The following is a 21691-nucleotide window of genomic DNA, read 5'->3' as shown; positions in this document are numbered from 1 at the left end:
ATAGCAGACCTACAAGTTCATAGCGCGGCACTCGGTGCCGCGCTATGAACTTGTAGGTCTGCTATTTTTCAACAGATAAAGCATAACATAATGCTTAAAACACCAAAAGGGGTTCCCGCCCAAAATGGGTTAAGTCATAGAGTGATGGTCATCTCAAACATCGGCGTTCCTCCTCTTCCTCCGCGCCACAAGCGGTGACTCTCCTGATGGACAACAATGAGCAAGGGTTTGGTTTGTTAACCAATTTAGACCTGAGGACGATTCTATAAAAGTCGTCTAAATCGTGACAGTTTTCTGAAAAACCCATGATTAGATGTCAGTCGTTCTCAAACATTTTCATGTCAAGGACCGCCAAAAATATAATGTAATTGGTCTCCGACCCCCATCTGAAAATATGTTGTTCCAGGGACCCCCCAGAAGCAAAGATTTGAGTTAAAAACGTTCGCTCTGAAAGAATATATATTCAATGATTTGCGTCCACATTTTCACGATTTTTCAAAAATAGCAGATCTACAAGCTCGTAGCGCGACACTCAGTGCCGCGTTATGAGCTTGTAGATCTGCTATTTTTCAATAGCCAAAGTGTAACCTAATGCTTAAAACACCAAAAGGGGTTCCCGCCCAGGAGAACCATCTGATGCTGTACGTTGTCAGTATTGAGGAGGAGGAGGATGATGACGACGACTCACCTCTCTCACCCTTTTGTCCCGTCCGTCCCTCTGGTCCCGAACGGCCTGGCTCACCTGTGCCAAGACAGGAGTATTAACACCCTTTGTGCTGTGGACGTGTATACGTCTAATCAAACCGCGTCAGGGTGCCTATGACGTGTATAGGCGTATTTACCATTTAGGTCCCTTTTAACACCCTGAGCGGCATAAACGGAGGTCTCCGTCCTATCAAATCGTAACGCTCGACGCTCAGGACGGAGATTAATAAAAGGACAGAACTTTATTGATATCAAAACCGAGCGCATCGCTCCACAGGCTGGGAGCGCCTGTTGGGCAACATTCGATGTTATTTCCCGGTTGGGACGTCATCCAAAATGTCCCCCCCCCCCCCATTTTAGCGGATGAGATCTTAAAAGGTGAATAACTCTTGATCTAAATCAATCCGTTCAATTCTAATCAAAGATTATGTTTTAGACGGGCCATTGTGGTCCCGTCGCTAGTCGCGTTAGAATCAATCATACCTCCCGTTGTTGTCGATCGCCTCGGGGGTGTTTTGGCTACATCAAGCTACTTCAGCTACATCCGAGATGGCGCCTGGTGCGTCGCTAAATGTGCTCCGTTTCTGCAAATCGCTGGGCGCTCTGATTGAATGGTCATAATTACCCCCGGGCGTTCGTGGTAATATCAAACTGGATCGCTGATTGTTTGCCTTCTTCAGGAAATGTTTTTTTTATGTTTGTTTCTACTTGACTTATAATTTAACAAAAATGTTAATGTTACAGGGAATGAATAGGGACAGAGCCCTGACGCTAATCTATGCTTCATATATCTATGCTCAATAAATATATATTCTAAATTCACTGTCTGACTGAAATTAATTAAACAGTACCGCTGTCTCCTTTATGACCAGAGAATCCCATCTCTCCCTTCTGCCCTGTTCTCCCAGGAGGTCCTGTGATGCCTCCATGATCTGTAGAGCACCAGTTATATCAGTTAGTACTAGTACTACTTCATTAACGTATTTTCTGTGCGGTAATTTCTGTACATTTTGTCTCACGTACCTTTGACGTATTCCGCCAGAGCGGTGACGTTTCCGGGGGAGCCCGGGGGACCGGGCGGTCCCGGGGGTCCCTGGAAAATACGCTGGTCTTCTCGACTGTTGTCGCGCAGCAGACCCTGAGCTGCAAGTCAGGTGATACAAAATATCGTTAGTCATAGTCAGCTAATATATTTGTATTTTGTAACAATCAATTGTCTGTTGATAGGATAGACTTCAGGGCAATTAATGAACTGAATTGAATGAATTCAGCACGTGATCAGCAGGCCAATGTTCTGAATAAAATGTAGGCTACATGCATCACTTGAATGTTCCATTTTGAACTAGGAAGCAGTTTCTATATTTTTCCTTATTAGGACACGTTCTCAGGAACCAAATAAAATGGACCCTTGACGGGCATACAATGCACGTCATGTGACTTACATTTGATGTAGTCAGTCACTCTGACAGCCATGGTGGAGTAGTCCACGGCTTCCGGCTTGCTTCCCTGACCGCCTCTGTAGTCGCGGGCCTCCCCTCGCTCACCCTTACGCCCCGGAGTTCCAGGACGACCCGGGGGTCCAGGAGCTCCAGACATGGCCCCCCGCACACTGTCACCTGGGAGACAAGTAGTCTGATAGTTATTCAGAAAATGGTAAATGGTGCATTTATATAGCGCCTTTATCCAAGGCGCTTTACATAGATTGTGCATTACATTCACCCATTCACACACACATTCATACACCGATGGCAGCGGAAACCATGCAAGGTACCAACCAGCACATCAGGAGCAATTAGGGGTTCAGTGTCTTGCTCAAGGACACTTCGACGCTAACTCTGGGGGAGCCCGGGTTCGAACTGGCGACCTTGCGGTTGCCATCCGGAGACTCTACCCCTGAGCCACCGCCGCCGCCCCAGAAGAAATTAATGAGTGACTATATTTTTAAACACTTAAGACTCTAGCATCCTAATTCTGGGAATGTTTTTAATGGGCGAAAATACCCGATATACAAGCAATCAACGCATCACAACGGATTGGCACGTGCATGCGTGCGTATGTGTGTGTGCGTGTGTGAGTTTAACCCACTCTTAATGTACTCTTGCAGCTGTGCTCGGATCATTTGTCTGTTGGAGTGTTCAGCGTAGGTGACCAGTCCACTGGGGGGGGCCCCGGGGGGCCCCTCAGGTCCAGGGGGCCCGGGGGGCCCAGGAGCACCCCTGAAGTCAACATCTAAGAGCACGGAACGGAATGGATCAAATGAAGTGATGATTTATCAATGCACAGTGTCGCTGTCGGCCAGAAACCTCTTATCTCCATATTCTAACCTTTTGTGTTTTTTCGTAAATGAACGCCATACTTGATCACACTACAGCGTCACACAGAAAAGCATCAAAAGTAGCAGATCCACAAGCTGGAAACGTGCATGCAACGCAACGCGGTGCGATGCAACGCAACGCGGTGCGATGCAACGCAACGCGGTGCGATGCAACGCAACGCGGTGCGATGCAACGCAACGCGGTGCGACGCAACGCACCGCGGTGCGACGCAACGCAACGCGGTGCGACGCAACGCAACGCGGTGCGACGCAACGCAACGCGGTGCGACGCAACGCAACGCGGTGCGACGCAACGCGATGCGACGCAACGCGGTGCGATGCGACGCGGTGCGATGCGACGCGACGCGGTGCGATGCGACGCAACGCGGTGCGATGCGACGCAACGCGGTGCGTTGCGTCGCATCGCACCGCGTTGCGACGCAACGCGGTGCGACGCGACGCAACGCGGTGCGACGCGACGCAACGCGGTGCGACGCGACGCAACGCGGTGCGACGCGACGCAACGCGGTGCGACGCGACGCAACGCGGTGCGACGCGACGCAACGCGGTGCGACGCGACGCAACGCGGTGCGACGCGACGCAACGCGGTGCGACGCGACGCAACGCTGTGTGATGCAACGCTGTGTGATGCAATGCAACGCGGTGCGATGCAGCTTGAGCTTCTCCATATGCTACCTTTGTCGTTTTTTTATTTGAATCCTGAAAAAGTAACAGTTTGGGACAACATGAGGTTTCCACTCGACAGACGACAGGTAACATTGAAATAATATATTTACTGCGTTTCATAATATAACGCATTCAGAAATGACTACTTTAGAGGCTCAGCTCAGTTTAGAACGTATGGGGATAAAACAAGAGAGGTGAGGTTGAGATGGTCTGGACATATGCAGAGGAGGGGTGAGGTCACGGTGAGAGATGGATGGATGGATGGATGGATGGATGGATAGATAGATAGATAGATAGATAGATAGATAGATAGATAGATAGATAGATAGATAGATAGATAGATAGATAGGAGGTTGAGATGGTCTGGACATGTGCAGAGGAGGGGTGAGGTGCTTAGAGTATATATGAATAGAGACAGCACCCAGAGGAAACCCTGAGGCGAAATGGACATAGTGGCCGAATTTGGTATTTCAGTTTTGTCCCAAACACATGAATGCGCTGGTCCGTTGACTATCATTGCGCACGTTCATGATGACACGTGAACACTGTTTCATACGTGAACGCACGTGAACGCGTGCAATGATAGTCAACGGCAGCGCGTTCATGTGTTTGGGTTCAATCCATCCCAGAATGCACTCTGTTCCTACCCGGAAGGAGGAGTGAAATCGCCTCATGCGCTTTTGAGCAACGTAATGCAAGTGGATGGGAGGAGAAATCCGGTGCCGTCTCTATTCATATATACTCTAAGGTGAGGTGAGGGAGATAGATCGATAGGAGGTTGAGATGGTCTGGACATGTGCAGAGGAGGGAGGAGGGGTTCATTGTAGAAGGATGCTGACGATGGAGCGGCCAGGTAAGAGGAGAAGAGGAAGGCCAAGGAGGAGGTTTGTGGATGTGGTGGGAGTGGACATGCACGTGGCAGTGGTGGAAAGTAACTAAGTACATTTACTTAAGTACAACTTGGAGGTATTTGTACTTTTTTCCAATATTACTATTTCCAATTTCCAATATTTTTACTTCTACTCCATTACATCTCGAGGGCAAATATTGTACTTGTACTCCACTACTAATTATTTGAAAACTTTAGGTGCTAGTTACTTTGTAGATTTTGATTATTATTAGAATAGAAAACATATATATGTATATATATACAACATATATATAAGTCATTAACCACTATATTTCGGTCATTTGAACATAGCCGATCTACATGCTCACAATGCGTTGCTATTTGTGGGTCTGCCATTTTCAAAAAATTGTTTATACATTTGAAAACTTGAAATGAGACATTCTGCACAATGAGTACTTTCTATACTTTTGGTACTTGGTACATTTTGATACAGATACTTTTGTACTTTTACTAAAGTAGGTTTTGAATTCAGGACTTCTACTTGTAACAGAGCAGTTATATATTGCGGTATTGATACTTTTACTTAAGTAAAACAATTGAGTACTTTTCCCACCACTGTGCAGGTGGCAGGAGTGACAGAGATATAGGCACAGAGCACAGAACTGCTGTGGTGAGCCCTGACAGGAATTAGACAGGACTCATTTCACGGTCATGGTTGTGGTTTACAGCACTGACTTTGCAGGTAGTCTCGAATGTCCTCCTCCCGCCCGTATGCAGAGTTGGCCAGTCCTGGCTGTCCCGGTGGTCCTGGACGACCCGTGCTACCCGGGGACCCAGAGGGCCCAGGGGGCCCCTGGGGGCCCACAATGCCACCTAGAGGTGAGACAAGGAAATGTCACACATCAATCACTTGGTACTACTCAGACGGGGAGCGACTGACCTGACTAGTAATTAATTTTCAGTGAGAGGCGTGCGTGGATTTTGGACGCAAGCGTAAGCGTATTTTCACAGGCGCGGTCCCCGCTTGCAATCTTTCAATGCTTTATGGTATAGGGATGTCCCGATCACGTTTTTGTGCTCCTAATCCGATTCCTATTATTTGATTTTTAGTAAAAAAAAATCCCGATCCGATATTTTATAGAACACTCATGCCATATCACAATAGTACAATCTTATCTTATAACTATAAATGCACCAAGTCTCTGTACGTACGTACGTACGTCTGTACGTACGTACGTCTGTAATCCACGTAACTCCCCACCGACTTCAAATTCGACACACGCGTTCCACCCCGCCGAAGGGGGTGCAGTGCCCGGTGTCGAGTCGGTCGGACCCACGGGTGTCCAGAACCGCCCCAAAAAGGCCTCTGCCCGGGCTCTGGACAGGGCCCCTGCCCAGCGTCCATATATGGAGCTGGCCTGTTCTGACATCACAACACTCCACTCCATATTTGGGCATGCCTGACACAGAACTCCATATATAGGAATAAAGGGACACAGAGAGACACATACAGAAATCTCCATATATGGGCATAAAAGGGACACATACTTAATAACTGGGCGGGGCATGCATTTCCGGTAGTCCAGAACCAGCACAAAAGCCTCTCCCTGGGCTCTGGACCTGATCACCCCTATATCCCCATATATGGAGCTGTTCTGACATCACAGCACTCCATATTTGGGCATGCCTGACATAGACAAATGGGTGGAGCGGGTACTCTGCATTTCCGGTTTGTCCAGAACCAGCACAAAAGCCTCATTTGGCATGCCCGGACAAAGAACTCCATATACTGGGCATGAAAGGGACACATACATAACTAGAAAGGTTGTAATTTAAAAAAATTGCAAAGTGTGGTTGCCGCAGTGGCTTACATATGCCCCTCCCACTGATATTGCCAGCCAATTACAATGTCGCGTCACCCCTGCGATCATGCGTAAGTAATTCGGAGGGGATTTATCCCCCCAAAAAACATTTTTCTGCAAGAAACGGTTACATTTTTCGCATTTGCGGCGCCCCCTATGGATGAAAATGGAATCGCTTTTGGCTTTTGGTTGATTAAACCACCCGCGACATCTGATACAAATTTGGGATGGATTGGACATTCCGTTCGTGATTTTAGGCATTTTTTGTAAAATAGGCCCATCCCACTAACTTCGGACGACGATTAAGGCCGAACGCTACGGACAAAAAAAATTCAAAAAATCTGAAAAAAATGTAAACGCGGTCCGATAGATCCAGAGATCATGTGTACCGATTTCTGTGAGATTCGGACAAAATCTGTAGAATCCGGGGAAAAAAGTGTGTTTTGAAGAAAAATCAAAATGGCGGAAAATCTATCCTGACGCAAATGGGCGTCAGGATAATAATTTTGATTTTACGACCTACGGTTCAATAGTTATAAGCCAAAACATAAAGTGGGCTGTTCTAGCGCCACCATGAGGCCGACCGATATAATTATTAGTTAATTAATTTTAGTAAGTATTACGAATTATCCCTCAAAGTTTTGTAACTATATCGCTTACGGTCTCCGAGGAAAAAATACTTGAACGTGAGTTTTCGCATTTTCCCATTCAGGTCAATGGGGAAATTTAATGCACAAATAAATTAATATCAATTAAACTATACAATATTTCTCTTAGAAATGAGCAAGCACACGATTCCCGTGTCAATTTGACATATGGCTCAAGTGCGTACAGTCAAAACTGTGGGAGGAGTAGTGCTACAAAGTTTCTTACTCCAGTAAATGAAATAAAGTGTTACAAATACAATAGTCTGGTTGGGTCATTTGATGCGTATGTCCCATAGCTGCATATGACGTGATGAAGATATGTACCAATGCCAGCGTATAACTGGCCCTCGATGGTGACGTAATAATGATATGTTTCAGATTAAAGGTAATGCCCCTATGTATACATGTATGTAATCTGAAACCAATGCCATATCAAGCACAAATTAATCATTACATCATACGCAGCTACGGGATATACCGGTACGCACCGGAGCCCCAGACAAACAACATTACTTGCACGCTCTGCTTGCGCAAGTAATAACTGGGTGGGGCGTGCATTTGACACACGTGTTCACACTACCACAATGATGTGCGACCTCACTCTTTATCAGCCAATTGATCACCCTCCTACGGGCACTGTTCTAGTCTATCTATATCTATATATAAATGCACCAAGTCTCTGTCTGTGTGTAATCCACATAACTCAAGAACCGTTCGCCCCACCAACTTCAAATTCGGCACACGCGTTCCACACCCCCACTGGGAGTGCAGTGCCAGGTGTCGAGTCGGTCGGACCCACGGTTGTCCAGAACCGCCCCAAAAAGGCCTCTGCCCGGGCTCTGGACAGGGCCCCTGCCCAGTGTCCATATATGGAGCTGGCCTGTTCTGGCATCACAACACTCCATATTTGGGCATGCCTGACACAGAACTCCATATATAGGAATAAAGGAACACAGAGAGACATATACAGAAATCGCCATATATGGGCATAAGAGGGACACAGACAGACAGGTGGAACGGGTCTTGCATAGCCGGGTGGGGCATTGATCTCCAACTTCCATCGTTACAGACTCGTACGTATAGTCTCTGTACGTATGTCTGTAATCCACGTAACTCGAGAACAATTCGTCCCACCGGCTTCAAATTCGACTTCACGTTCCATCCACCACGTTAGATCTGGCATATTGTGACATCTGTTCTGACATCACACGTTCCATCCTCCACGTTAGATCTGGCATATTGTGACATCTGTTCTGACATCACGCTGACTCACCCAGCTCAATAGAATAAATTCGATAAATTGGCTAATATATTCACACTTGTGCATGCCTGACACAGAACTCCATATATAGGAGATACAGAAATCTCCATGACATCACATTTGTGACGTCAGACAAGAACTCAACCAATATATGTGTATGTGAGGCAGTGACAGAGAGCTGGTGACAAATACAATTTTGTATTTCTATTTAAATGGATAAGAAACAAGGTAAAGGGAAGAAGGGAAACCGTGATGAGGAGGGTCAGGGTGAAATAGTCAAGGAACAAAAAAAGGCGGGTTACATGGAGAAAAGCAAAGATCAGACAGAAGAGAAGGCTCTTCCTCCTGTCCCTGTTTCCTCCGACTCTGGGTCTCATTCTCACCAAAAGAACACGGACAAGAACAAGAAGAAAGGACCAAGTAAAGCCTCAGTGAAACACATTAAGGAAGCACTGGCCAAGATTGAAGAGGAGAAGGAGCGATTGAAGAGAGAGGAAGAGGAGGAACGGAAGAGATTAGAAGAGCAGGAACAACAGAGACTGGAGCAGGAGCGCCTTGAACAAGAGAGGAAAACGAAGAGGAAACAAAAGGAGAAGGAGAGGAGGGAGAGACTGAAGAAAGAAGGAAAATACCTCAACAAGGCTCAGAGAGAGGATAGAGCCAGAGCCGAGGCTACGCTCAGAATACTACAGGCTCAAGGTGTTAAAGTTCCATCCAAGGACTCAAAAGAAGTGTCAAAGAAGAAGCCAGTGTATGGAGATAAGAGGAAGAAACGGATAATCATCGTTACGAACACACCTGAAGAAACCTCTGAGGTGACATCTCCGCTCTCTGAGGCTCTGGAACCTTTTTCCATTGAGACAGAGACGGTAACCACTCCAGTGGTGGACAAAACAGATACAGAGGTGGATGATTTGGAGGCCAAAACCAGCAGCGATGATGATAACTGGGAGGCCCTAGCCAGCAGCGATGAGGAGAAAGATTTAAGGAAGGGCCACATTGAGGTGAAGGAAACATCTGCTTCCGCTCAGCCCAAACAGTCCAATGCTCCCAGTGAGGCAGAAGGTGATGCTGAGGATGACGAGAAGAGCAATGAGAAAGAGAAGAGAGCGGTGGAGAAGGGGAGATTAGAGCAGCAGGGTAAAAAAGGAAAGAAGAGCAAACAGGACAGCAGATCGATAGAGAAACATGCCGAGAACATTTGTAACGTCGACCTGGACAAGCTGAGAGCTCCTGTCGTGTGTGTGCTAGGACACGTAGACACCGGAAAGACAAAGATCCTGGACAAGTTGCGTCGCACTAAGGTGCAAGACGGCGAGGCAGGAGGAATAACCCAGCAGATCGGGGCCACCAATGTTCCTCTGGAAGCCATTATAGAACAGGCAAAGATTGTTCCAAGTTTTGACAAAGACAACGTTAGGATTCCTGGAATGCTGATTATTGACACACCTGGACACGAGTCCTTCCGAAACCTGCGTAACAGAGGCAGTTCTCTGTGTGACATCGCCATCCTGGTTGTTGACATCATGCATGGGCTGGAAAAACAGACGCTGGAGTCCATCAATCTGCTGAAAGAGAAGAAGTGTCCCTTTATAGTCGCTCTCAACAAGATCGACCGTCTGTATGAGTGGAAGAAGAGTCCGGAGACGGATGTAGTTGCTACACTGAAGAAACAAAAAAGAAACACGAAAGGTGAGTTTGATCGGCGAGCCAAGGACATCATTGTGCAGTTCGCTCAGGAGGGTCTGAATGCTGCATTGTTCCATGAAAACAAAGACCAAAGAACGTTTGTGTCGCTGGTCCCCACCTCGGCCCACACCGGAGACGGAATAGGCAACCTGATTGCTCTGCTGGTGAAACTCGCACAGACCAAGTTAGCTAAGACATTGGCCCACAGTGACGAGCTCAGCGCTCAGGTCATGGAGGTCAAAGAATTACCTGGAGAAGGAACCGCGATAGATGTGATTCTGATTAATGGTTCTCTAAGAGAAGGACAGACCATCATCGTTCCAGGAGTAGATGGACCAATCATCACACAGATAAGAGGACTTTTCCTGCCTCCTCCTATGAAGGAGCTCAGAGTCACAAACCAGTGTGTGCAGCATAAGGAGGTTTGCACGTCTCAGGGAGTGAGGATTACTGGCAAAAACCTGGAGAAGACTCTGGCAGGACTTCCCCTGTTTGTAGCACATGGAGAAGATGAGATCCCGGCGCTAAAGAAAGAGCTTGACAAGCTGATTGTGGAGACAATTAATGCCATTGCCTTTAAAAAGAAGAAGAAGGGAGTTTATGTCCAGGCCTCCACAATGGGATCACTTGAGGCCTTACTGGAGTTCCTGCACACTTCTAATGTACCTTACGCTGGGATCAACATTGGTCCTGTAGACAAGAATGACATCGTGAAGGCTTCCACCATGCTGGAACACGACCCACTGTATGCAGTGATCCTGGCATTTGACGTTAAAGTGGGGAGGGACATGCAGGAGATGGCAGACAGTCATGGAGTGAGGGTGTTCTCCGCGGACATCATATACCATCTGTTTGACGCCTTCACCAAGTACAGAGCGGACTACACGAAGGCTAAACAAGAAGAGTTCAAACATATAGCAGTGTTTCCAGCAAAGTTGAAGATTATTCCTAATTCCGTCTTCAACTCCAGGGATCCCATATTAATCGGTGTGACTGTGGAGGCCGGAATCCTGCGACTGGGCACTCCGCTGTGCGTCCGACTGGGCCCCCCGCTGTGTGTCCCTGCCAAGGGCTTAGTGGACATCGGTATAGTAACCGGCATTGAGGTGAATCATAAGCCGATTGACTCTGCCCAGAAGGGTCAGGACATTTGTGTGAAAATTGACCCCATGCCTGGAGAGTCTCCCAAGATGGTGGGACGGCACTTTGAAGAGACTGATTGCATCGTCAGCAGGCTCAGTCGAGAATCCATCGATGCTTTGGAGAACTGGTTCCATGATGACATAGTGAAATCTGATTGCCAGCAGCTCATCAAGGAACTCAAAGGGACCTTTGGGATCATCTGAGACCCTGACCACTGCCGGACAAGAGTCACGACAAGACCACACACACCCCTGTATAGGCCTATTCATATTGGGATCATCTGTAACCCTGAACGAGAGTCACGAGACCACACACACCCCTGTATAGGCCTATTCATATTGGGATCATCCGAGACCCTGACCACTGCTGGGCGGAGAGCCGAGACCACACACACACCCCTGTATAGGCCTATTCACATTGGGATCATCCGAGGCCCTGACCACTGCTGGACGGAGGGCCGAGACCACACACACACACACACCCCTGTATAGGCCTATTCATACTCCAGTTTCAGGTAATGAGGTGACCGGGAAAAGGTGGAGCTGACCTGTTCTAACTTCTGACATCACAACACTTCATTATTTGGGCATGCCTAACACAGAACTCCATATATAGGAATAAAGGGACACAGATACAGAAATCTCCATGGGCATGAAAGGGACACAGCCAGATGGGCAGAACGGGTACTCTGACACGGGTTCAACAGGTATTGTATAGCCAGGTGGGGCATGGATCTCCAACTTCCATCGTTACCGACTCGGTGCTCTACAGTCGGGCACCGGGCTAGTATCCACCAGCTGTCTAAAAACCTGGAAAAGACGCCGGCAGACAGAAGAAAACGGCCGCTCTTGTCTGGTAGGTCTGGCAACAGCTTGAAAGAGGCTGGGCGTGGCCACACTCAGTCTCGCTCTCCTTCCATGAGAGCAGCAGCATTTGTTTGCACCATTCAACACCCCACACTACATTTACCACACATCCACTCACATTACTTACACTACTGATCTACTGATTAACACACCCCACCTTAGTATTGTTTGATTCATGTTTGATTTAATTTATATTGTGAATAAATATTGTTTTGTGCACTGTTAAACAGCCGTGTGTCTTCCTCCTTTTGTTATGGCCTAAGAGCCAGTCTAACATCATGATATGGATGTAATGTTGATACTAGGGATGTCCCGATTAGGTTTTTTTTTGCTCCCGCACCGATTCCAATCATTTGAAAATGACATGATTGGTCCCAATTTCCGATCACATCAGGACAACCCTACTTTATAGCGATACATAATCTTGTATTAGCGTTATGTAGGTTATTTGAGTTCAAGTAATGTGCAGAGAGTATTGATCATTGTACTAAGTTACTTCAGAAATGACTTGGGTCTACTCTTCTGGGTGTAATGACATGGGTCTACTCTTCTGGGTGTAATGACATGGGTCTACTCTTCTGGGTGAAATGACATGGGTCTACTCTACTGGGTGAAATGACATGGGTCTACTCTACTGGGTGTAATGCCATGGGTCTACTCTTCTGGGTGAAATGACATGGGTCTACTCTTCTGGGTGTAATGACATGGGTCTACTCTACTGGGTGAAATGACATGGGTCTACTCTTCTGGGTGAAATGACATGGGTCTACTCTTCTGGGTGAAATGACATGGGCCTACTCTTCTGGGTGAAATGACATGGGTCTACTCTACTGGGTGTAATGACATGGGTCTACTCTTTTGGGTGAAATGACATGGGTCTACTCTACTGGGTGTAATGACATGGGTCTACTCTTCTGGGTGAAATGACATGGGTCTACTATACTGGGTGAAATTACATGGGTCTACTCTACTGGGTGTAATGACATGGGTCTACTCTTCTGGGTGTAATGACATGGGTCTACTCTTCTGGGTGTAATGACATGGGTCTACTCTTCTGGGTGAAATTACATGGGTCTACTCTACTGGGTGTAATGACATGGGTCTACTCTTCTGGGTGTAATGCCATGGGTCTACTCTTCTGGGTGAAATGACATGGGTCTACTCTACTGGGTGAAATTACATGGGTCTACTCTACTGGGTGTAATGACATGGGTCTACTCTTCTGGGTGTAATGACATGGGTCTACTCTTCTGGGTGTAATGACATGGGTCTACTCTTCTGGGTGAAATGACATGGGTCTACTCTACTGGGTGTAATGACATGGGTCTACTCTTCTGGGTGAAATGACATGGGTCTACTCTACTGGGTGAAATTACATGGGTCTACTCTACTGGGTGAAATGACATGGGTCTACTTTACTGGGTGAAATGACATGGGTCTACTCTTCTGGGTACATAACCTTGTATTAGCGTTATGTAGGTTATTTGAGTTCAAGTCATGTGAAGAGAGTATTGATCATTGTACTCATGCAGTTACTTCAGAAATGACATGGGTCTACTCTTCTGGGTGTAATGACATGGGTCTACTCTTCTGGGTGTAATGACATGGGTCTACTCTTCTGGGTGAAATGACATGGGTCTACTCTACTGGGTGTAATGACATGGGTCTACTCTACTGGGTGTAATGACATGGGTCTACTCTTCTGGGTGTAATGACATGGGTCTACTCTTCTAGGTGAAATTACATGGGTCTACTCTTCTGGGTGAAATGACATGGGTCTACTCTTCTGGGTGAAATGACATGGGTCTACTCTACTGGGTGAAATGACATGGGTCTACTCTACTGGGTGTAATGACATGGGTCTACTCTACTGGGTGTAATGACATGGGTCTACTCTTCTGGGTGAAATGACATGGGTCTACTCTTCTGGGTGAAATGACATGGGTCTACTCTTCTGGGTGTAATGACATGGGTCTACTCTTCTGGGTGTAATGACATGGGTCTACTCTTCTGGGTGTAATGACATGGGTCTACTCTTCTGGGTGTAATGACATGGGTCTACTCTTCTGGGTGAAATGACATGGGTCTACTCTACTGGGTGTAATGACATGGGTCTACTCTACTGGGTGTAATGACATGGGTCTACTCTACTGGGTGTAATGACATGGGTCTACTCTACTGGGTGTAATGACATGGGTCTACTCTTCTGGGTGAAATTACATGGGTCTACTCTACTGGGTGAAATTACATGGGTCTACTCTTCTGGGTGAAATTACATGGGTCTACTCTTCTGGGTGTAATGACATGGGTCTACTCTTCTGGGTGAAATGACATGGGTCTACTCTTCTGGGTGTAATGACATGGGTCTACTCTTCTGGGTGAAATTGCTATAACATAACTGTAAAGCCCCCCCCCACCTCCATTTGTTTTACTGAAGTTAATGTTAGGAATAAGTTCAGGCGTAATTTCACGGAGGTTAGGTTTAGGAAAAAGGTTAGGTTTAGGCATAGTTTTACTGAGGTTACGTTTAGGAATAAGGTTTAGGCATAGTTTTACTGAGGTTACGTTTAGGAATAAGGTTTAGGCATAGTTTTAATGAGGTTATGCTTAGGGATAAAGTTAGGTTTACGCATAGTTTTACTGAGGTTATGTTTAGGGATAAGGTTAGGTTTAGGCATAGTTTTACTGAGGTTATGTTTAGGGATATGGTTAGGTTTAGGCATACTTTTACTGAGGTTATGTTTAGGACTAATCTTAGGTTTAGGCATAGTTTTACTGAGGTTATGTTTAGGACTAATCTTAGGTTTAGGCATAGTTTTACTGAGGTTATGTTTAGGGATATGGTTAGGTTTAGGCATAGTTTTACTGAGGTTACGTTTAGGACTAATCTTAGGTTTAGGCATTGTTTTACTGAGGTTATGCTTAGGAATACCTGGTGGCGACCGTTCTGAGGTTGTCGCATTTGACCGGATTTTGGGTTCATGTATTCACTGCCAGACTGATCACTGGCAAAATATACTATGACAAAATATGTTCGTTGACTACCTTTTTTCACTGACAAAAACTAAATGGAAACTAAATAAAGCTATGATGACTAAATCTATGACTAAATATATTGACACTTGGTTACACTCGGTTGCATGCTGAAAATATCAGATCTACAAGCTCACAACGCATGACGCGTTGTTGTGAGTGTTGTGAGCTTGTAGATTGGCTTTTTCAGCAAGTGTAAAATCAGTCATTACGACGGCTTCAAGGCCGGCCAAAATACATTTTAGTCGACTAAATCAACTGTAGATTTAGTCGACCTAAATCTTATGATATTTAGTCGACTAAAACTAGACTAACAATAAAACATTCCAGGTGACTAAAATGTGACTAAAACAAAATGAAAACTTTTATTCAAGAGACTACTATGACAAAATAAAATCAAAATTTGCTGTCAAAATCAACACTGCGCCTATAGGTTATATAGGTTTCTTACTCTCCAGCAGTGATGACAAGTCTCCTTGGAGGGTCCCAGGAAGTCCTGGGGGACCCGGGGGTCCCGTCAGCCCCCTCTCTGGACACACACACACACACACACACACACACACACACACACACACACACACACACACACACACACACACACACACACACACACACACACACACACACACACACACACACACACACACACACAATGAATCACAAGTAGTGCCCTCGGGGACTGCAGAGCCGACCACACTGCTAATGAAATGAAACAACGTGTCAGTCTTTGTCACTCACCGTTCATGAGCCGGAGGACTTGCTCCGACACCTCGTGTGGGTTAACCCCGTAGCTTCCATGTCCAGGAGACCCCGGGGGGCCTGGGGGACCGGCCACATACCTCCGCACGTCATCTCCTGCACATATATAGATATAGGGTTGTCACAGTTTATTACACTATCGTCTCGTCGCAATTACTTGAGATGAGCGCAATTATCTTTGTCATAATCGTCATAATCGTGTCAAGCTGAAAAAACGTTTACAATGTGTCATTTTTTTTCTTCTAAAAATTTATTTTTATTTTTTAAGATTTATAAAAAGGTCAGTAATTTCTTGGTACATGTCAGTAAATGGTCATATCTGCCCTGTGCACTTTTCTATTACGAAGACTAAAAAGGCAAACAGAAATGTAATTTCAATTCATATTAAATGTTCCAATGTTCCAAACGCTATAAACACAATTAAATCGTTAATGTATTTGAGTGTCAATTAATGTTCAACTTCAATGTGTAACGGTGAGTGACAGGCCTATGCATATATCCAGACGATGCGCTCTTACCACGCTGTTCCACACAAACAGTCTTACCACGCTGTTCCACATAACCTCAGTCTCTATGGCTGCAGCGTCACACAAACAGTCTTACCACGCTGCTCCACATAACCTCAGTCTCTATGGCTGCAGCGTCACACAAACAGTCTTATCACGCTGCTCCACATAACCTCAGTCTCTATGGCTGCAGCGTCCCACAGACAGTCTTATCACGCTGTTCCACATAACCTCAGTCTCTATGGCTGCAGCGTCACACAGACAGTCTTACCACGCTGTTCCACATAACCTCAGTCTCTATGGCTGCAGCGTCCCACAGACAGTCTTATCACGCTGTTCCACATAACCTCAGTCTCTATGGCTGCAGCGCCACACAGACAGTCTTATCACGCTGCTCCACATAACCTCAGTCTCTATGGCTGCAGCGTCACACAAACAGTCTTACCACGCTGCTCCACATAACCTCAGTCTCTATGGCTGTAGCGCCACACAAACAGTCTTACCACGCTGCTCCACATAACCTCAGTCTCTATGGCTGCAGCGTCACACAGACAGTCTTACCACGCTGTTCCACATAACCTCAGTCTCTATGGCTGCAGCGTCCCACAGACAGTCTTACCACGCTGCTCCACATAACCTCAGTCTCTATGGCTGCAGTGCCACGCAGACAGTCTTACCACGCTGCTCCACATAACCTCAGTCTCTATGGCTGCAGCGCCACACAGACAGTCTTACCACGCTGCTCCACATAACCTCAGTCTCTATGGCTGTAGCGCCACACAAACAGTCTTATCACGCTGTTCCACATAACCTCAGTCTCTATGGCTGCAGCGCCACACAGACAGTCTTATCACGCTGTTCCACATTAGCCTGGCGCAGCCACACTAAACCCGCCCCTATTGCATATATGCCCCGAGCCCACGCAGCCCAGCGCAGTGGTATATTAGTATCGCAACGCGAGGCTAGTTCCACATAACCTCAGTCTCTATGGCTGCAGCGTCACACAGACAGTCTTACCACGCTGTTCCACATAACCTCAGTCTCTATGGCTGCAGTGTCACACAAACAGTCTTACCACGCTGTTCCACATAACCTCAGTCTCTATGGCTGCAGTGCCACACAGACAGTCTTACCACGCTGCTCCACATAACCTCATGCAGTCTCTATGGCTGCAGCGTCACACAGACAGTCTTATCACGCTGTTCCACATAACCTCAGTATGGCTGCAGCGTCCCACAGACAGTCTTACCACGCTGTTCCACATAACCTCAGTCTCTATGGCTGCAGCGCCACACAAACAGTCTTATCACGCTGTTCCACATAACCTCAGTCTCTATGGCTGCAGCGCCACACAGACAGTCTTACCACGCTGTTCCACATAACCTCAGTCTCTATGGCTGCAGCGTCACACAGACAGTCTTATCACGCTGTTCCACATAACCTCAGTCTCTATGGCTGCAGCGCCACACAGACAGTCTTATCACGCTGTTCCACATAACCTCAGTCTCTATGGCTGCAGCGTCACACAGACAGTCTTATCACGCTGTTCCACATAACCTCAGTCTCTATGGCTGCAGTGTCACACAAACAGTCTTACCACGCTGTTCCACATAACCTCATGCAGTCTCTATGGCTGCAGCGCCACACAGACAGTCTTATCACGCTGTTCCACATAACCTCAGTCTCTATGGCTGCAGCGCCACACAGACAGTCTTATCACGCTGTTCCACATAACCTCAGTCTCTATGGCTGCAGCGCCACACAAACAGTAGCAAAACGTGACAGTGGTTTGATACTTACGCTGCAACAGGTTGATGATATCATTGACAGAGATGGAGCCTGGCGGACCGGGTGGACCGGGAGAGCCAGGGATCCCCGTGCCTAGAAAATAAACACAACAGTAAGATAATTCCCTGTAGTCTTAGGGCAGATTCACACCGAGTCTGTTTGATTCAAACTGTTCCTGATTACGATTGCCTGGCCCCCACTGGCCATGATTCACATAGAGCACCGAAGTCCGACGTCAATATCAGTAGAGGGCGCAAATCCACGGGTTCATGTACTTTTTATTTGCATTTTAATCCCCATAGGGGGATTTTAGATCGCCTCATATAAGAACGGTGTTTGAAAAATAAACATGTCATCCATCCATATGAGTTTCACTCATATGGATATGAAGAATCAACTGACTGAGAGAAAAGGCTAATGTTACTGCTACTGAATTAGTTACATTTTCGCTAGAAACAGACTGTATCATAATGAGTGACAGACTGTCGCAAACGATATAGAGACACCTCCCTGACAATAACGCAGAGACAGTTTGTTTATATTATTTGGACCACAATGCTTACATGAAACGATTTTAAGATGACCCCATGCTATGGAAAAACGGGCAAGCGTTTATGCCCCCAAATGACTGGATATCCACAGGTTTTGCAGCCATTTGCAGCAAGCAATTGTAGAAATATTAGGCCTTAAATGTAAAAATCACACCCGTGTGAACTGAGTGGTGTAAGGTCTTATATAGACTGATCAGCTGTGGTCTGACGTAATGTCTGACGTAATGAAATCACATCCGTGTGAACTGGGTGACCATAGCAACCATGCTCATTTTTGAGTGAACAGACAGACAGACAGACACGTAAACTAACAAAGCCAGTCGTAGGAGTGGTTTACACCACTCAAAAAGTTAGGTGCCCACTCTTCCGGTCCCCAGCGAAATGAGTTACTAATAGCAGCAAAATGACTTTACCCACTTGTTTAAACCTACAGTGTATATACTTTGGCTATTTGAAAATAGCCGATCTACAACAAAAATAAAAATAAATAAAACACAAACAATATTTGTATCCTTGTGACAAAACGTTTGCAGATGGCGGTCTACGACCAAATAATTTACACGTTAATTCGGGGGTTCTTGACATGAAGATGTTAGAGAACCACAGTATCTCTGTATCTCACACAGTCTCAATTGAACTTACTCTGAATGTAGGAAATGACTCGGCTCGCCACGTCATTCACGGACTGCTCACCAGGAGGCCCCGGGGGTCCGGGCGGTCCTGGAGACCCGGCCAGGTAGTTCCTGACATTGGGCTCTGCAGGTAAACATCATGGAGGTCGTCAACAATCAACAGGACCAAGTACTGCACCACAACAACACACAATCACAATGAGAAAAACTAAGCTTAGATTAGAAAAAAATATAAGCCTTCAACAAGTATCCACATCATTCAGCATAACATAGTAATGGCAAGAGACTGAAAAGTATACGTGTACAAAATTGTCAATAAGGCATATAAATGTGCATTAAAATGGTAAATGGTGCATACAGTGTATATATAGCGCTTTTATCCAAAGCGCTTTACTTAGATTGTGCATTACATTCACCCATCCACAAACACATTCATCCACTGATGGCGGAGGAAACCATGCAAAGCACCAACCTGCACATCGGGAGCAATTAAGGGTTCAGAGTCTTGCTCAAGGACACTAACTCTGGGGGAGCCCAGGATCGAACTGGAAGACTTCTTCATGGTTTAAAGTTCTCAGTCGCGACGATTTTTTTTTCCCTATCATTTTTATTTTTTTCACCCAGTGTCAACTATCTAATGTAATCCTGGGCACTACACTTCCTCTGCCAACCTGGGGGGGCAACGGACTGACCTCATGCTTCCTTCTATGCATGAGGAGTCCAAGCTGCTTCTTTTCACCTGACAGGGGAGTTTCCCTGGCCGGACGTAGCGCGTGGAAGGAACACGTTATTCCGACCAGTTCCTTTCCCCTCCATCAGGCGCCTCGGCTGGCCAGGGGGGAGGTAGTATAGAGACCAGGATTACTGCATGTTTTTTGTGACGGTACCTACTACCCTAGGGGACACGGGGAAAACATCCAAACTCCACACAGAAAGGCCCTTTCGCCAACCCCACCTCAGGTATGGACACTGATGAGGACACGGAGGAGAGAACACGCCCCCAGCGCCCACAGCATCCCCAGCGGGAATCGAACCCAGGACCTTCTAGCTGTGAGGCGACAGCACCACCAACTGTGCCACCCTGCCCCCTCAGTCGCCACGATTGATTTCAGTCATTTTGATTACATTGAATTTTCAAATGCTTCCGTCATACAGTCTGGAGCAACGGAAGCTCTATCATGAGTAAGTGAAAAGGCGGAAGTGGAGCCTCTTCCCCACTTCCGTTTCGTATTTACAGTCGCGCAAATTTATCCCAATATAAATAGAAATCATCTAAGCATATATAGCTTGTAGAAATGGGAATACATAATATAATCTAAAGATATTTCAAGGTTCCAGACTCTATAAGCATTCGGAGATTGTGGAATAGTTGTCTGGCTACGTGAGACTAGTGTGTCAGTGTCACATGAACCTACGCTGGATGAAGTCTGTAAGGGCATCAGAAGAGCCAGACGCAGGTGCTCCAGGTGGTCCTGGGGGACCTGGGGGGCCTGGGGTGCCTGATCTGGACGAAGAACCTGAAATTAGAAGCCACATTGTTTGGTAAGAGAAGATTAGAGTAGTGTATAGTAGACTGTACACTGTAATAGACTGCAGTATACCGTACAGTATATGAAATAGTAGCTGCATATAATAACATCTATACCATGGCCACGGAGAGTACTTGATTCGGCCGGAGGAGGGCGTGCATTATTTCATTGCACAGCTTGCTCATCATCACTAGTGTTATAAAGCAATTAATTAGCTACAAACGCTCCTTAAAAATGACAAGGATTTCAATAAAGTTTAACCTTCAACCTCTTCTGGACGGGGAACACAAATCGTATGATTGTTGTTTAAATAAGCTGGTTTTGTTTGAGCACTGCAATTTGCCCTGTAGCGTGTGAAAACGTGTACGTCACCAAGAGGAGGGCGTCGTCTGAAAAGCTAGGGACGGCCCTCTCGTGGGCATTCAATTCTAGCCCACATCACTCAGAATAGAGCGTCGCAGTCCCGCCCCCTACCATGGACCAGGAAATGATTCTCCGTTCATTTTCCTCATAGACATTTCAGAAAGTATTTATTTAAAGACGCTTAAGCCGCGGACAAAGCCAACTCGAGTCGTGACAAATCATGACAACAAACACAATTTTTGGGGCCGAAAAGATAATTAGAAAGAAGTTTTTCTTCTTTGTAATTATTTGTTTGGTCCAAAATATTATAGTGACGGTGGTATGTTTTTGTAAATATTGAGCTCGTTCTTGGCGACAACATAGTGAACCAACACCAGGATGGATAGAAAGAACGTCGGGCCCAAATACATTACAAGGACAAGGAAAATGTTGTGAACAAACACGGCTGTGCTTAGATACGTTGTTGAACGTTATGTCTCTGCGCCCGTGCGCCGTACAGCCGAGAT

General features: G+C 46.3%; 2 protein-coding genes across 2 annotated transcripts in view; one reads left to right on the top strand and one right to left on the bottom strand.

Annotated features, from left to right (window-relative positions):
• Positions 1-21691, bottom strand: part of LOC306921146 (uncharacterized protein) — a 66224-nt gene that overhangs the window by 853 nt on the left and 43680 nt on the right. The window contains exons 42-53 of the mRNA XM_079498257.1: positions 20709-20810; positions 19304-19417; positions 18123-18203; positions 15796-15912; positions 15509-15586; positions 5292-5429; positions 2791-2934; positions 2148-2321; positions 1729-1848; positions 1557-1637; positions 689-742; positions 134-203 (exon numbers count right to left, since the gene is read on the bottom strand). Of these exons, the coding sequence (XP_079354383.1) occupies positions 154-203; positions 689-742; positions 1557-1637; positions 1729-1848; positions 2148-2321; positions 2791-2934; positions 5292-5429; positions 15509-15586; positions 15796-15912; positions 18123-18203; positions 19304-19417; positions 20709-20810 (1253 nt within the window). The 3' untranslated portion in view covers positions 134-153. The remainder of the gene's footprint in view (positions 1-133; positions 204-688; positions 743-1556; positions 1638-1728; positions 1849-2147; positions 2322-2790; positions 2935-5291; positions 5430-15508; positions 15587-15795; positions 15913-18122; positions 18204-19303; positions 19418-20708; positions 20811-21691) is intronic.
• Positions 8539-11361, top strand: LOC306922079 (eukaryotic translation initiation factor 5B-like; the record flags this gene model as incomplete). Its single annotated transcript, XM_079499468.1, has 1 exon — positions 8539-11361. The coding sequence occupies one exon, from the start codon at positions 8539-8541 to the stop codon at positions 11359-11361; it is 2823 nt and encodes a 940-aa protein (XP_079355594.1).

This window comes from Electrona antarctica (assembly GCF_951216825.1).
Source record: "Electrona antarctica genome assembly, chromosome: 4".
NCBI classification, from domain to species: domain Eukaryota; kingdom Metazoa; phylum Chordata; class Actinopteri; order Myctophiformes; family Myctophidae; genus Electrona; species Electrona antarctica.
Note: the sequence above shows the minus strand (reverse complement) of the source record. Positions and strands in the feature narration are given on the sequence as shown.